This window comes from Pongo abelii, chromosome 18 (genome assembly GCF_028885655.2).
Source record: "Pongo abelii isolate AG06213 chromosome 18, NHGRI_mPonAbe1-v2.0_pri, whole genome shotgun sequence".
NCBI lineage: Eukaryota > Metazoa > Chordata > Mammalia > Primates > Hominidae > Pongo > Pongo abelii.
The window spans coordinates 17,608,825-17,624,716 of NC_072003.2; the positions used below are offsets into that span (position 1 = coordinate 17,608,825).

Genomic DNA, 15,892 nt, shown 5'->3' on the forward strand with positions numbered 1-15,892 from the left:
TCACTGCACCCTCCACCTCCTGGGTTCAAGTGATTCTCCTTCCTCATCGTCCTGAGTAGCTGGGATTACAGGCGCCCACCACCACACCTGGCTAATTTTTGTATTTTTAGCAGAGACAGGGTTTCACCATGTTGGCCAGGCTGATCTCAAACTACTGACCTCAGGTTATCTGCCTGCCTCAGCCTCCCAAAGTACTGGGATTACAGGCATCAGCCACCATGCCCGGCCTAATTTACTTTTTATTAATGCTGAAGCAGAGAGGGCAAGATCGTTTGCCCCTGAGTTCTTCTGGGAAAAATGAAACTGATGGCAAAACAAACTAAAGCAGCCTGACATTCTCAGTTGGTCCAGTTTCAGCCCTTTGACCAGGAGTCACAGACGGGTCCCATAAAATGGTAGAGCTGGGCCGGCCTACCATGGATTTCTTTTCCCTAAATGAAAAATACAAGGTCCAGAGAGGATGAGTGACTTGTCCAGAGTCACCCAGCAGGTTTGGGGCAGAGCTGAGACTTGTTACTTGACATCCTAAGGTCTTCCAGAGGCTAATGAATAGCTTGTTTGTGCTCGAAAAATGAAGCAGCCTGGGCGCGGTGGCTCATGCTTGTAATCCTAGCACTTTGGGAGGCTGAGGAAGGCAGTTCACTTGAGCTCAGGAGTTCGAGACCAGCCTGGGCCACAAAGTGAGACCCCTGTCTGTACAAAAAAACATGCAAGAATTAGGAAATTAGCTGGGTGTGCTTGTGCGTGCCTCTGATCCCAGCTACTTGGGAGGCTGAGGTGAGAGAATGGCTTGAGCCTGGGAGACAGAGTTTGCAGTGAGCCGAGATCGCGCCTCTTCACTCTAGCCTGGGCGACAGAGCCAGACCCTGTCTCAAAAAAAAAAAAAAAAAAAAAAAAAAAGTATGAAACAGTTGTTGGTCAGGACAGGACTGTAAACAGGGCTGACACACTCAGATGTGTCAAACTTCGCTAATGCCAAAGGTGACAGAGTCATTTGTTTTCATCAAAACATTCGAGAAAGTCGGACGAGGTGACCCACGCTTCTCATCCTAGAGCTTTGGGAGGCCAAGGCAGGAGGATTGTTTGAGATCAGGAGTTTGAGACCAGCCTGGGCAACATAGCAAGACCCCCATCTCTGCAAAAAATAAAATTAGCTGGCCATAGTGGCCCACACCTGAGTTGGGAGGATCCCTTGAGCCCATGAGTTTGAGCCTGCAGTGAGCCATGATTGCACCACTGCACTCCACCCTGGGCATATAGTGAGACCATTCCCCCAACCAAAAACATTGAGAGCAGCTCCTGATGAGTGAACTGTGCTTCGTGGTCAGCAGTTCTGGGTAGTAATTTCAGAGATGTCCTTTCAGCCCTTGGAGCTGATGCAGGTCCTTAAACATGAGCGATGGTAGGTTGGGAGGGTTGGGAAGGTGCATCAAGGTAGATGAAGAGTGTCCCTGGGGTTGGGCCAACTGGTGGTCCGTCTCTGGTCCAATATGTTCACGTTGCCCCCGTCTGACCTTCTGCGGTTGGTATTCCGAGTTGAGTTTGACTAAGTGAGAGCTGCTCTCAGCTTTAACTGCCTTTCCCAAGACAGCCCTTGTTTTTATTCTAAAACTGTGGTTCTCAACTAGGAGCAGTTTTGCCACCCCAGGGGACATCTAGCAGTGTCTGGAGACATTTTTGATTGTCATGAGTGGAGGAAAGGGTGCTACTGGCATCAGGTGGGCAGAGGCCAGGGCTGCTGCGGAACATCCCACGATGCACAGAAGAACGCCCCTCACGGCACAGAATGATGCAGCCCAAGAGCCGCAGGGCAGAGTTTGTGGCCAGCTGCGGTGGCTCACGCCTGTCATCCCAGCACTTTGGGAGGCCAATGTGGGAGGATAGCTTGAGGCCAGGAGTTCAAGACCAGCCTGGCCAACATGGTGAAACCCCATCTCTACTAAAAATACAAAAATTAGCCAGGCATGGTGGAGCATGCCTGTAGTCCCAGCTACTTGGGAGGCTGAGGCAGGAGAATCACTTGAACCAGGAGGTGGAGGTTGCAGTGAGCTGAGATTACATCACTGAACTCCAGCCTGGGTAACAGAGTGAGCCTCTGTGTCAAAAAAAAAAAAAAAAAAAAAAAAGAAGACTTAGCAACTATTATTACTAGTATTAGTATCATTAATTTGTCAGGCTCACTGAATTTTCTCAAGGGCAAATCTGTGGCCAAATGTTGTTTTGGGGACCAAAGGCTCATAGGAGCAAAATAGCTTTCAGGTTTCCGGATCTGCCAGAGACTTAAGTGTCCTGTTGTGTGTTTTGTGTCTCAATGAGGGAAGGGGAATATGTAGCACCTTCCAAATGGATTTGACCTTGACTGCCCCAGTGTTTGAAGAGCTTCTCAACCTCCGCAGCTCCACCCCAGCTCAGATATTTCAGGGAATTAGGGTTCCAAGGAGCATGCTATGGAAAACACCATTCTAGCATGAGTCAAAGCTTCTCATCCCCCATCTTGCTGTCTTTTGACCAAAGCAGATTTTGCACATCATAACTGTCAGAGACATCAAAGACAGAGGGAATCCAGCCTGCTCCAAGCTCTCCTTTTTTGGACAGAGACTGAATCTTTGCACTTGATCTTGTTTGTGTTTTTAAGTCTGAGGTTAGACAGGGTCCCAGGCAATGGAGATGTGCGTGTCCTTTTATTTTTCTGTTGTAGTTTTTGCTATTTTTTCTGACTTTTAAGGCAACTCATCAACATGGCAATTAGAAAGAGCCCACTTAGGGCTGGGCGCAGTGGCTCATGCCTGTAATCCTAGCACTTTGGGAGACTGAGGCAGGCAGATCACTTGAGGTCAGGAGTTCAAGACCTCAGCCTGGGCAACACCGTGAAACCCCGTCTCTACAAAGAATACAGAAAAATAGCTGGGCATGGTGGCGGGTGCCAGTGGTCCCAACTATTTGGGAGGCTGGGGTGGGAGGATCACTTGAGCCTGGGAGGCGGATGTTGCAGTGAGCTGAGGTTGTACCACTGCACTCCAGCCTGGGCGGCAGAATGAGAACTTGTATGTTATTTAGGCTCAGAAAGATCTTTTAGGCTAATGAAAATGCCCTATATTTATGAAATGTTCTCGTTGTTTGTGGCTTTCTCTTTTTTGAGACAGGGTCTCACCCTGTCACCCAGGCTGGAGTGCAGTGATGTAATCATAGCTCACTGCAGCCTCAAACTCCTGGGCTCAAGCAACCCTCCTGCCTCAGCCTCCTAGTAGCTAGGACTACAAGCACGCATCATCATGCCTGGCTGATATTTTTTTAAAGGGTTGGGGTCTTGCTATAATGCCCAGTCTGGTCTCGAACTCCTGGGCTCAAGCAATCCTCCTGCCTTGGCCTCCCAAAATATGGGATTATACGTGTGGGCTACTGCCAGCCTGTTTTCTTTCAATTATTTTTTAATCTATAGGTTCCCCTCCTTTTTGTTTGTATTTTATTTGTTAAAGAAACAGAGTCGTGGCCGAGCATGGTGGCTCACACCTGTAATCTCAGCACTTTGAGAGGCCAAGGCGGGCAGATCACGTGAGGTCAGGAGTTTGAGACCCGTCTGGACAATATGGTGAAACCCCGTCTCTACTAAAAATACAAAAATTAGCTAGGCATGGTGGCATGCACCTGTAATCCCAGCTACTCGGGAGGCTGAGGCAGGAGAATCACTTGAACCTAGGAGGTGGAGGTTGCAGTGAGCCAAGATCCCGCCATTGTACTCTAGCTGGGCGACAGAGCATAGTCTCTCACCTTTGGGATTTTACTGCATTGTTTAACATGCTCTCCTGTGCCTTGCATTTTCCATAGACAGGCGTTAGATCTGGAGGCTTCATCACCTTCATCCCCCATCTCCATCCCCTTTTCTTTTTAGCAAGAATATGTCATTAGTGGTAACGGCACTTCCTGTAGCGCTCCATCTGCAGGCATGTAATGTTTATAATGTCTAGTTAGCTCTCTCTTTTTGTGACGTTGGGGTTTATTAGTAGATTTAGGTGATGTCAGACGGACCCATCCCTTATAAAATTCCACAACAGCTCTTCATCTGATATAGTCAGTCTTGTGGTGGGGACCCTAGACCAGCATCATCATCATCACCCGGAAGCTGGTTAGGAATGCATATTCTTGGGCCCCATTCCAGTCCTACTGACTCAGAAGCTAATGCACCAGGAAATGTGAGCCCAATTGGCCTAATGGTTTTAGCAATTACTGGTAGCCCTTGCCAACTTGCCAAGACCCTTTCTTTCTTCCTTTCTTTTTTTTTTTTTTTGAGACAGAGGCTCGCTCTGTCGCCCAGGCTGGAGTGCAGTGGCGCAATCTCCACTCACCCACTCACTGCAAGCTCCGCCTCCCAGGTTCACGCCATTCTCCTGCCTCGGCCTCCTGAGTAGCTGGGACTACAGGCGCCCGCCACCATGCCCGGCTAATTTTTTTTTTTTTTTTTTTTTTTGGTAGAGACAGGGTTTCACCATGTTAGCCAGGATGGTCTCGATCTCTTGACCTCGTGATCCCCCAGCCTCAGCCTCCCAAAGTGCTGGGATTACAGGCGTGAGCCACCATGCCCGGCCTCTTCCTTCTTTTCTTCTTTCTTTCCTTCCTTCCTTCCTTGGCAAAGTCTTGCTCTGTTGTCCAGGCTGGAGTACAGTGGTATGATCTCGGCTCATTGCAATCTCCACCTTTGGGGTTCAAGTAATTCTCCTGCCTCAGCCTCCTGAGTAGCTGGAATTACAGGCACATGCCACTATGCCCGGCTAATTTTTGTATTTTTTAGTAGAGACAGGGTTTTGCCATGTTGACCAGGCTGGCCTCAAACTCTTGACCTCAGGTGGTCTGCCTGCCTGGGCCTCTCAAAGTGCTGGGATTACAGGTGTGAACCACCGTGCCCAGCTTGAGACCCACTATATTATTAGCTTTATAAACAGTTACATCCTAGTTTTATTGTTCTCCATGTATTCACTGGAATTCTTCCATGTAGAAGGGAGTCTTTTTTAAGATAGGGTAAGTGGAGTCAGGGGCAGGACACTGTTGGTCTTACTATGAGCTAAGCCAAATTCAATAGCGATTTTAAAATGCAGAAAGGAGGATTGTTAAACTTAGGACAATACATGTTGTCTACCAGATCTTTATTTCTCTTTCTGGATATCTGAAGTGATTATTCAGATTTAGATGGGATTTCCTTATTTCTCTGCTTTTATTTATTTATTTATTTATTTTTGGATGAAGTCTTGCTCTGTTGCCTGGGCAAGAGTGCAGTGGCACCATCTCAGCTCACTGCAACCTCTGCTTCCTGGGTTCAAGGGATTCTCGTGCCTCAGCCTCCCGAGGAATTAGGATTACAGGTTCCTGCCACCATGCCCAGCTAATATTTTTGTATTTTAGTAGAGACCAGTTTTCGCCATGTTAGCCAGCTGGTCTCGAACTCTGGACCTCAAGCAATCCTCCTACCTCAGCCCCAACAAAGTGCTAGGATTACAGGTGTGAGCCACCGCACCTAGCCACCACTTTTTTTTCATCAGCTACTATATCAGGTCTCCCAGCAGAAAATCTCTGAGCAAATCAACTTCCAGGTTTGTTTTTTGTTTTTTTGAGACTGAGTTTCATTCTTACTGCCCAGGCTGGAGTGCGGTGAGTGGCACAATCTTGGCTCACTGCAACCTCCACCTCTCGGGTTCAAGTGATTCTCCTGCCTCAGCCTCCCGAGTAGCTGGGATTATAGGCGCATGCTACCACGCCAGGCAACTTTTTGTATTTTTAGTAGAGATGGGGTTTCACATGTTGGCCAGGCTGGTCTCGAACTCCTGACCTCAGATGTTCCGCCGGCCTTGGCCTCCCAAAGTGCTGGGATTACAGGAATGAGCCACTGCACCCAGCAGCAGGTTTTTTAAATTAGTTTTTTAATTATTATTTTCAGCCCTGAAAGGAAAAAAATAGGTATTGGAATATCTGCCACTCCCATTCTGCCTTGCAAAATCTGCGTCACCCAAAAGGTTGGGTTTCAGGGTTGGGTGCTCAGCTCTAGGGATCCAGGAGTGGGACATGGGTCTTTATTCTGTCGCTGTGGGATTTGGGGCCCAAGCATGGGGATTATCAGTGAATTCAAAGGAGTTGTGAATTCCCTGCTGAAGGAGGGATGTCAACCACACATAGATCCTGGTGGCCATATGTCCTCACTTAGCCAGCAACTCAGTTCTTTGGATCCCAGCAGCAAGAGGTGGAAGGGGCTGTGAGCCAGTGTTTCCAGGACAGCCCCTGCAGCTGTAGTCAGAGAGTCAGGAACAGGGACCCGGACAGGCCTATAGAGTGTGTTGTCTCTGTCCCTCTCCTCATAAATGCATCTGGATAACAGGACAGATAATGTGAATCTACCATCAATGGGCTTCCCATGTAGAGAGGACATTTAATGACCTAATCTTCCATCAAGAGAGACTTCTCCTTTTTAATTTAGTTACCCTAAGGAACAATTTGTATAGAAAAGGCAGAATCAAGATTTTCACATTTCCACCCCACTTTCTGTACCCATTTAAAAAATAATGCATTTGGGGCCGGGTACGGTGGCTCACGCCTGTAATCCCAGCACTTTGAGAGGCCGAGGCTGGTGGATCACTTGAGGTCAGGAGTTTGAGACCAGCCTGGCCAACTTGGCGAAGCCCCGTCTCTACTAAAAATACAAAAATTAGCTGGGTGTGATGGTGCACGCCTGTAATCCCAGTTACTCAGGAGGCTGAGGCAGGAGAATCACTTGAACCCAGAAGGCAGAGGTTGCAGTGAGCCAAGATTGCACCACTGCACTCCAGCGCAGACAACAGAGCAAGACTCCATCTCAAACAACAAAAATCATTTTGAACAAATGGATTTAAATATACTTGTCTTTCAACCCTTTTTGGGGTGTTGGGGTGATGGACATATAATTATTTTTCTTATTGATATTTACACTGTCTCATATTTGACCAGCTAGAACCCTAGTATAATATTTTGGTATGCAATTTTCTAGACTTTTAGAAATGTACACACAAACATATAAAGACAAATATTTTATGACAAATATTTTAATCAGCTTTATTGAGGTATAATCTATATAAAGTAAAACTCACCAACTTAAATTCAAGTTTTTTTAAGTGTATAGCTTGAGTGAGTTTTTTCAACTTAAAAAATTTATATCTTAATTGACAAATGATCATACCTGTTCATGGGGTCCATAATGATTTTTTTAGTTGTTTGGTTGGTTGGTTTTGAGACAGGGTCTCACTCTGTGGCCCAGGCTGGTGTGCAGTGGCATGATTACAGCTCACTGCAGCCTTGACCTCCTGGGCTCTAGCCATCTTCCCGTCTTAGCCTCCTGAGTAGCTGGAACCATAGGCATGCACCACCATGCCCCGCTAATTTTTAATTTTTTTACAGAGACAGGGTCTTCTTATGTTGCCCAGGTTGGTCTTGAACTCCTGGCCTCAAGGGATCCTCCTGTCTCAGCTTCCCAGAGTGCTGGGATTACAGGTGTGAGCCATTGAGTCCAGCTCTTAGTAATGTTTTGATATTAATACATATAATGTGTGGGGAGATAAGATCGGGTAATTAGCATATCCATCATCTCAAGCATTTACCGTTACTTTTATCTTGCTGCTTCCTATGTAATGACATTTATCATCTCTTTGTGTTGGGAACATTCAATGTCCTTCTTCTAGCTCTTGGAAATGGTGTAATATTTTATTGTTCATTTTAGTCATCCTATAGTGGATAGAACATTCTTAATGAGTTTTGACAAATGTATACAGCCTTGTAAGCACCACCATGACCACAGGGAATTCTTTTATCACACCGAAAGGTGGTGCCTCTTACCTCTTATGTACCTCTTCCGTGCCTCTTACTAATCCATTCCTTTCCTTGCCACTGGCAACTCTTTTTTTTTGTTTATTTTTTTTGAGACAAGAGTGTCTCTCTGTCACTCAGGCTGGAGTGCAATGGTGCAATCTCGGCTCACTGCAGCCTCTGCCTCCCGGGTTCGAGCAATTCTCCTGCCTCAGCTTTTTGAGTAACTGGGATTACAGGTGTGCACCACCATGCCCGGCTAATTTTTGTATTTTTAGTAGAGATGGGGTTTTACCACATTGGCCAAGCTGGTTTCAAACTCCTGACCTCAAGTGATCCCCCCGCCTTGGCCTCCCAAAGTACTGGGATTACAGGTGTCAGCCACCATGCATGGCCTCCACTGGCAACTCTGGATTGCCTGTCACCATAGATATGCGTTTTCTATTTTGCCATTACTTTTTTTTTTTTTCCGAGACAGAGTCTTGCTCTGTCGCCGAGGCTGGAGTGCAATGGTGCGATCTCAGCTCACTGCATCCTCCACCTCCTGGGTTCAAGCAATCCTCTTGGCTCAGCCTCCTGAGTAGCTGGGACTACAGGTGTGTGCCACCACACTCCATTAATATTTGTATTTTTAGTAGAGATGGGTTCTCAACATGTTGCCCAGGCTGGTCTTGAACTCCTGACCTCAGGTGATCCACCCACCTCATCCTCCCAAGGTGCTGAGATTACAGGTGTGAGCCACGGCGCCTGGCCACCATTACTTTCAATCACAATAACCACACTTACTTTTGTACCAGCCTAATAGTTTTTCGTATTGAAGGAATAATATAGCGTGTGGCCTTTCTGGTTTGTTTCACTGAGCATGATGCTTTTGAGACTCATTTATTTTATTGCATAATTTCTTTCCTTTTACTGAGTTTCCAGTTATATACATTGGGTTGTTTATTTGTTTGTTTGTTTGTTTTTAAGGCAGAGTCTCACTCTGTCACCCAGGCTGGAGTGCAGTGGCTTGATCTTGGCTCACTGCAATCTTGACCTCCCAGGCTCAGGTGATTTTCCCACTTCAGCCTCCCAAGTAGCTGAGACTACAGGTGTGCGCTACCATGCCTGGCTAATTTTTTGTATTTTTTGTAGAGGCAGGGTTTTGCCATGTTGCTTAGGCTGGTCTCCAACTCCTGGGCTCAAGCGATCTGGGTAATTCTATGTTTAATCGTTTGAGGACTCTTATTTTGCAATGCACAGTTAGACTTAACCATCTTCCCATATCAGCACGTGTAGACATACTTCCTGCTTCTTTTTTTTGTTGTTGTTTTTTTTTTTGTTTTTTTGGGTTTTTTTTGAGATGGAGTCTCGCCCTGTCACCCAGGCTGGAGTGCAGTGGCACTATCTTGGCTTACTGCAAACTCTGCCTTCCGGGTTTGAGCAATTCTGCCTGAGCCTCCCAATTGGCTGGGATTACAGGTGCGCACCACCATGCCTGGCTAATTTTTGTATTTTCAGTAGAGACAGGGTTTCACCATGTTGGCCAGGCTGGTCTTGAACTCCTGGCCTCAAGTGATTCGCCCACCTCGGCCTCCCACAGTGTTGGGTTTACAGGTGTGAGCCACCTCGTCCAGCCCTACTTCCTACGTCTTGAGCACTGGGTAGTATTTCACGGTATGGAAATAGCATGGCTTATGTATCCAGCTCTATGTTGATGGACATTTGGGTTGTTTGACTTTTCGTATTTTAGGCGATGACACACATCCCTTTCTGAAGAGCCTTTGGGTGGTCTCTGTTCTTCGACCACCTACAAAATACTGCAGGTCTTTGTACTTGGTGGGATGTCTCTGCAGACCGAGTTCCTAGACAGGGCAAGGTGAGTGGTTGATCTGTCTTCCGGGCTTAGTTGTGGTCTGATTCTGACCCTGTTACCTTGTTCCACAGGGGACCAACAAGGCACCATGGCGCAGAAGGGACAACTCAGTGACGATGAGAAGTTCCTCTTTGTGGACAAAAACTTCATCAACAGCCCAGTGGCCCAGGCTGACTGGGCCGCCAAGAGACTCGTCTGGGTCCCCTCGGAGAAGCAGGGCTTTGAGGCAGCCAGCATTAAGGAGGAGAAGGGGGATGAGGTGGTTGTGGAGCTGGTGGAGAATGGCAAGAAGGTCACGGTTGGGAAAGATGACATCCAGAAGATGAACCCACCCAAGTTCTCCAAGGTGGAGGATATGGCGGAGCTGACGTGCCTCAACGAAGCCTCTGTGCTACACAACCTGAGGGAGCGGTACTTCTCAGGGCTAATATATGTGAGTATTGCAGGCAGCCAGGTACCTACTCCTGGCCTCATGAGGAAAGTAGGCATTAGAAATGTGTTGGGAGGGCTGGGCACAGTGGTTCATGCCTGTACTCCCAGCACTTTGGGAGGCCGAGGTGGGTGGATCACCTGAGGTCAGAAGTTCGAGACCACGCTGGCCAACATGGTGAAATGCCATCTCTACTAAAAATACAAAAAGTAGCCGAAGGTGGTGGTACGCACCTGTAATCCCAGCTACTGGGGAAGCTGGGGCAGAAGAACTGCTTGAACCCAGGAGGTGGAGGTGCAGTGAGCAAAGACTGTACCACTGCACTCCACCCTGGGTGACAGAATAAGACTCTGTCTCAAGAAAAAAAAAGGAAATGGGAGGCTGAAGGTTTGATCGAGGGAGATTGCAAGATGAGGTGGAATCATTCCAACGTGGGTTCACATCTCAGCCCTTGAAAAGGTTATTTCCCCTTTTGAAGCCTCGGTTTTCCTATCCATAAAATGGGAATAATCACCCTCATTACAGACAGGAGGTGTGACAATCCCATGTCATCACATATGCCAAGTGCCAAGACGTATGATAAACTCTCAACAGATTTCACTGGCATCGTTCTCTGTCCTTCCTTCCTCTTGAAAGTAAAGAAGAGCTCATAACCACTTTGGAAAGGCTGGTTTTTCTTGGCAGCCAGGTGTGTAGGAGACATGAGGATGTGGCTAGGTTTTAGGGAGGTCTTCCTTGTCACAGAGGGGAATGTTCAGGTTGGTCCTAGGACTCTTTTAGGTAGACTTGCAGATCAGAGTGGACTAGAGATGGCACAATATGGTACCCACTGGCAACTCGTGGCTAACTAAATTTAGATTTAAATTAATTAAAAGAAACATTAGACCGGGTGTGGTGGCTCATACCTGTAATCCCAGCACTCTGGGAGGCCAAGGCGGGTAGATCACCTGAGGTCAGGAGTTTGAGACCAGTCTGGCCAACATGATGAAACCCCGTCTCTACTAAAAATACAAAAATTAGCCAGGCATGGTAATGCACATCTGTAATCCCAGCTACTTGAGAGGCTGAGGCAGGAGAATTGCTTGAACCCAGGAGGCAGAGGTTGCAGTGAGTTGAGATGGTGTCATTGTACTCCAGCCTGGGCAATAAGGGCGAAACTCCATCTCAAAAAAAAAAAAAAAAAAAAAAAGAAAAGAAACATTAAAAACTTTATTGGCTGGGTGCATGGGCTCGCACCTGTAATCTCAGCACTTTGGGAGGCCGAGATGGGTGGATCACCTGGGATCAGGAGCGCCAGACCAGGCTGGCCAACATGGTAAAACCCCGTCTCTACTAAAAATATAAAAATTAGCCAGGCGTGGTGGTGTGTGCCTGTAATCCCAACTACTTGGGAGGCTGAGGCAGGAGAATCGCTTGAACCCAGGAGACAGAGGCTGCAGTGAGCCAAGATCGCGTTATTGTACTCCAGCCTGGGCAATAAGAGCAAAACTTCATCTCTAAATAAATACATAAGTAAAAGAAAATAAAAAATAACAAATTTATTTCTTTTGTTGTATTGGCCCTGGGTCAAGTAGTCAATAGCCACCTGTGGCTAGTGGCTGGTGTACTGGGTAGCATAAGTGCAGAATGTTCCCATTATCATAGAAAGTTCTGTTGGACTGCCTGGACTAGATGATTGGGGCTTGGAGTGTGATGTTGTGGGGCACGGGTCACTAGACTGGTGCGCAGAGGTCACCCAACCCAGCCTACGTCTGTCTCTTCTCTCTGAAAGGGCTTGCTCACCCTTGAGCAGGTTACCTCATGCCTCTGAAGCTTTGTTTCCTGTTCTGTAAAATGGATGCAAGAATAGTGCCAGCCTCTTGGGAGCTGGGCATAGTGGCTCATGCCTGTAATCCCAGCACTTTGAGAAACTGAGGCAGGTGGCTCACTTGAGCCCAGGAATTTGAGACCAGCCTGGGCAACACAACGAGACTCCATCTCTGCAAAAATAAATTAGCCAGGTGCAGTGGTGCGTACTCATAATCCCAGCTACTCAGGGAGGCTGAGGCAGGAGGATCACTTGAGCCCAGGAGTTCAAGGCTGCAATGAGCTATGATTGTGCCACTGCACTCTAGCCTGGGTGACAGAGCGAGACCTTGTCTGTTTAAAAAAAAAAAATAGTACCAGCTTCATGGAGTGGGTTACTCTAAATAGAAAGCACTTAATACACTTCCTGCTACATGTTAAGTGTAGGCACTGAAAATGTTAAGTGTTATTAGATTGGTTTTTGCTGTGGTTATGATCACTTTTGATTTGACTAGTAAGATGTTCTTCTTCCATCACTTGGCATCCTTCTGTCCCTTTGGTCCTGGTCTGTACATTTTGCCAAATGAAAATGAAAATTACAAAAAGCCCCTTGTCATCTCTAAAAATGTCCTGCACATTTTTTTTCCTAATTAGGAAACTACGACACGTTCACTGTGGAACACTTGGAGAATTCAGAAAGCATAGTGAACACAAAACAGAAAAATTAGTCCTTAACCAGAGATGCGGTGCGTTCTTTGTCTCTTTGTGAGCATGGTATCTGTTTATATATTTAAAAACCTGTTGGGCACACAGTTTAGTGACTTGCTCTTTTTTCCATTTGGAAATGCTCAGTGTTGGCTTGTGTAATGTATCTCAGGCAGCCCCAAAGATACCCCTTGTAAGGGGTAGTATAGAATCTGTCATGGGGATAGGCCATTTTTCCACTGTTCTTATAGATATTTCAGAAGGGGTTAGAGTGGCTTTTTAAAGAGCCAAATGCTAAGTAAGAGTGAGCAACTGAGCAACTCATAACTTTTTTTTTTTTTTTTTTTTCTTTTTGAGATGGGGACTTACTCTGTCATTGAGGCTGGAGGGCAGTGGTTCCATCATAGCTCACTACAGCTTCCAAGTCCTGGGTTCAAGTGATCCTCTCACCTCAGCCTCCTGAGTAGCTGTGGACCTCAGGCGTGCACCACCACACCTGGCTAATTTAAAAAAAAAAACTTTTGTAGAGACTGGGATCTCACTATATTACCCAGGCTGTTCTCAAACTCCTGGCCTCAAGCCATCTCCTGCCTTGAGTTTTCACGGCGCTGGGATTATAGGTGTGAGCCACTATGCCTGGCCGTAACTATTAAATATGTCCTCCAATCCAAGTGCTGTACCTTGACACATTTTATTTTATTTAACACAACATCCCCTGAGTTAAAAATGTTTGCCCCTTTTAGGGAAGGAAGCTGAGGTGCAGTGTTGCAAAATGTATCTTTACTTTCTTAAGTAGGGGATGTCTCTTATCTGTGGCACTGTTTGTAGGGAAATATTGATCTGGGGCTGTTCGTATGTTGGACATTTTCCTTTTCTTTCTTCTTTTTTTTTTTTTGAGATGGAATTTCACTTTTGTTGCTCAGGCTGGAGTGAAGTGGAGCGATCTTGGCTCATTGCAACCTCCACCTCCTGGGTTGAAGTGATTCTCCTGCTTCAGCCTCCCGAGTAGCTGGGATTGCAGGGATGTGCCACCACGCCTCGCTGATTTTTGTATTTTTAGTAGAGACGGGTTTCACCCTGTTGGCTAGGCTGGTCTCCAACTCTTGACCTCAGGTGATCCACTTGCCTCAGCCTCCCAAAGTGCTGGGATCACAGGCCTGAGCCACCATGCCCAGCCAATATGTTGGATATTTCTAAAGAGGCCCGTCTGTAGGGAGCTAGAGGGAAAATTGGACTCTTTGGGGCCCAGGTCTTCCATCTACGACGTATCGTCACCATCTAGGGAGTTTCAGGACAGGCCTGTGTATTCATCTCACCTGCTGTCCTCAAATAGAAATCAGAAAAAAAAAAAAAATAAGGGGTGTATGAAGGTCCTGAGACCCAAAATATCTTCTGACAGCAGATTAAAAATAAATGAATCAAAGCTTCAAATTCCTGCTATGCTTCTCTGGACAGATTAGATTAAAATCTTTTCAGCCTTGTGATGATGGCCCTGCTCTTCTCTTGTTCCTTTCTGGTCAGTTTAATTGCTTAATAGAAACCGTTGTCCATGACGGAGAAGATAAAGAAGGAAAGGGGTTGGGGTGGGGGAGCACAGTGAGTTACTCTCCCAGCCCATAATAGCAGCATGCGTGACTCTTGTTAACAGGCGGGTAGTGAGGTGAGGCCAGGTCCGTGGTCTGGCATGCATGACTTTGCCCTCTGTGATGAAGATAAACTTTCTACTCCGTTCTGCAAGGCTCGCCTCAAATGATGCGCCTTTGAGAAGGTTCTGTCAGACCTCTTGTGCTCTTGGATCTAGAAGAGTCTATAGAAGCCAGAGGAGCTTGTCTCCTTATCTTAGAGATGCAGGTTCTGGGCTCAGCAATGTCTAGCAATCTACCTAAACCGCTGAAGACTTGTAGCATACCTGGCGGGGAGCATAACTTTGATGCCTGGTCCTAAGGGTCTCTTGGTCTTCTGAATGCTGTCTTTTGGCTGAGTTCGTCTGCCTCGAGTGAGTTCGTTCCTTTCCTTTCCTTTTTTCTTTTCTTCCTTCCTTCCTTCCTCCTTTCTTTCTTTCTTTCTTTTCTTCCTTTCTTTCTCTTTCAGTCTGTCTTCTTTTTTCTTTTTCTTTCTTTTGAGATGGGGTCTTACTTTGTTGCCCAGGCTGGAGTACAGTGGCATGATCTCAGCTCACTGCAACCTCTGCCTCCTGGGACTCAAGGGATCCTATCTCAGTCTCCTGAGTAGCTGGGACTACAGGCACGTAGCACCACGCCCAGCTAATTTTTTTGTGTTTTTGATAGAGGTGGGTTCACACCGTATTGCCCAAACAGATCTCGAACTCCTGAGCTCAAGCAATCCACCCCTCTTTGGCCTCCCAAAGTGTTAGGATTACAGGCATGAGATCGTGCCGCTGCACTCCAGCCTGGGTGACAGAGTGAGACTCTGTCTCAAAAAAACAAACAAACAAACAAAAGGATGAGGATGCTGAGGCTTAGATGTGCTCAGTCCCATCACTGGAAAGTGGGCAGAGCTGGGATTCAGACAAGGTCTGTGTGAGTCCAGGGCCATGGTGAATACCTATGATTAGTAGCAAAGGGCTCTTGGGGTAATAGGCTTAGAGCAGGAGGTGATGGTCGTGGGCTGGAGCAGGAGGGAACAGTGCCAGAGGCCTTGTTAGCTTTGAGGTAGACAAGATTTAAGTGCAGAGCAAGAAGGAATTGAACCTTTTATTATGATTCCTTGAGCACCTAACTAGATGCTAGACTAATGATTACAACCTGCTAACACAGAGGAGTGATTTTTGTTTTTAAATTGAGTTAACTTAATATATCAAAAAAGGAAAGAAACCTGTTTCTGGCATTGCTGGAAAAAGCAGAGGACCTGACACTGCAGAATGCAGGGTGCGAGGTAGCAGTCCCTGTGAGATGGGCTTTATGCTCTCTGCTTTTCCACAGACCCCACCACTCCCTGCCGTCTCCCAGGCCCTGATAGCCATTGACCGTGGCACCTCTTTTGTTCACTCACACACGCCCTGCTTCACTCATGCCTTACCTGCTTTGTCTCTGTAGACAGTGGGACCCTCCACCCTAGACCAAACCTCTGGGGTTGGGAAAATCATGATCCAGAGCCAAGGTGGATGGGCCTCCTTGCTCATTGGAACTCCAAGCCCAAGTCCCCGACCCATGAACCCCAAAGGACTTTTTTCCAGTTCTGGTTCTGCTTCTGGAATGCCCCAGGGGGTCAGGAGAAGCCCTCCTTCCAAACTTTAGCGGGTGACGATTTTTCCGCCTTAGAGACCTGGCCTAGCAATC

General features: G+C 46.9%; 1 protein-coding gene across 1 annotated transcript in view; it reads left to right on the forward strand.

The window, feature by feature from the left end:
• MYH11 (myosin heavy chain 11) overlaps positions 1–15,892 on the forward strand; it is a 154,236-nt gene that overhangs the window by 6,861 nt on the left and 131,483 nt on the right. Inside the window, exon 2 of the mRNA XM_054533519.2 lies at positions 9,745–10,106. Coding sequence (XP_054389494.1) covers positions 9,762–10,106 — 345 coding nt within the window. The 5' untranslated portion in view covers positions 9,745–9,761. The remainder of the gene's footprint in view (positions 1–9,744; positions 10,107–15,892) is intronic.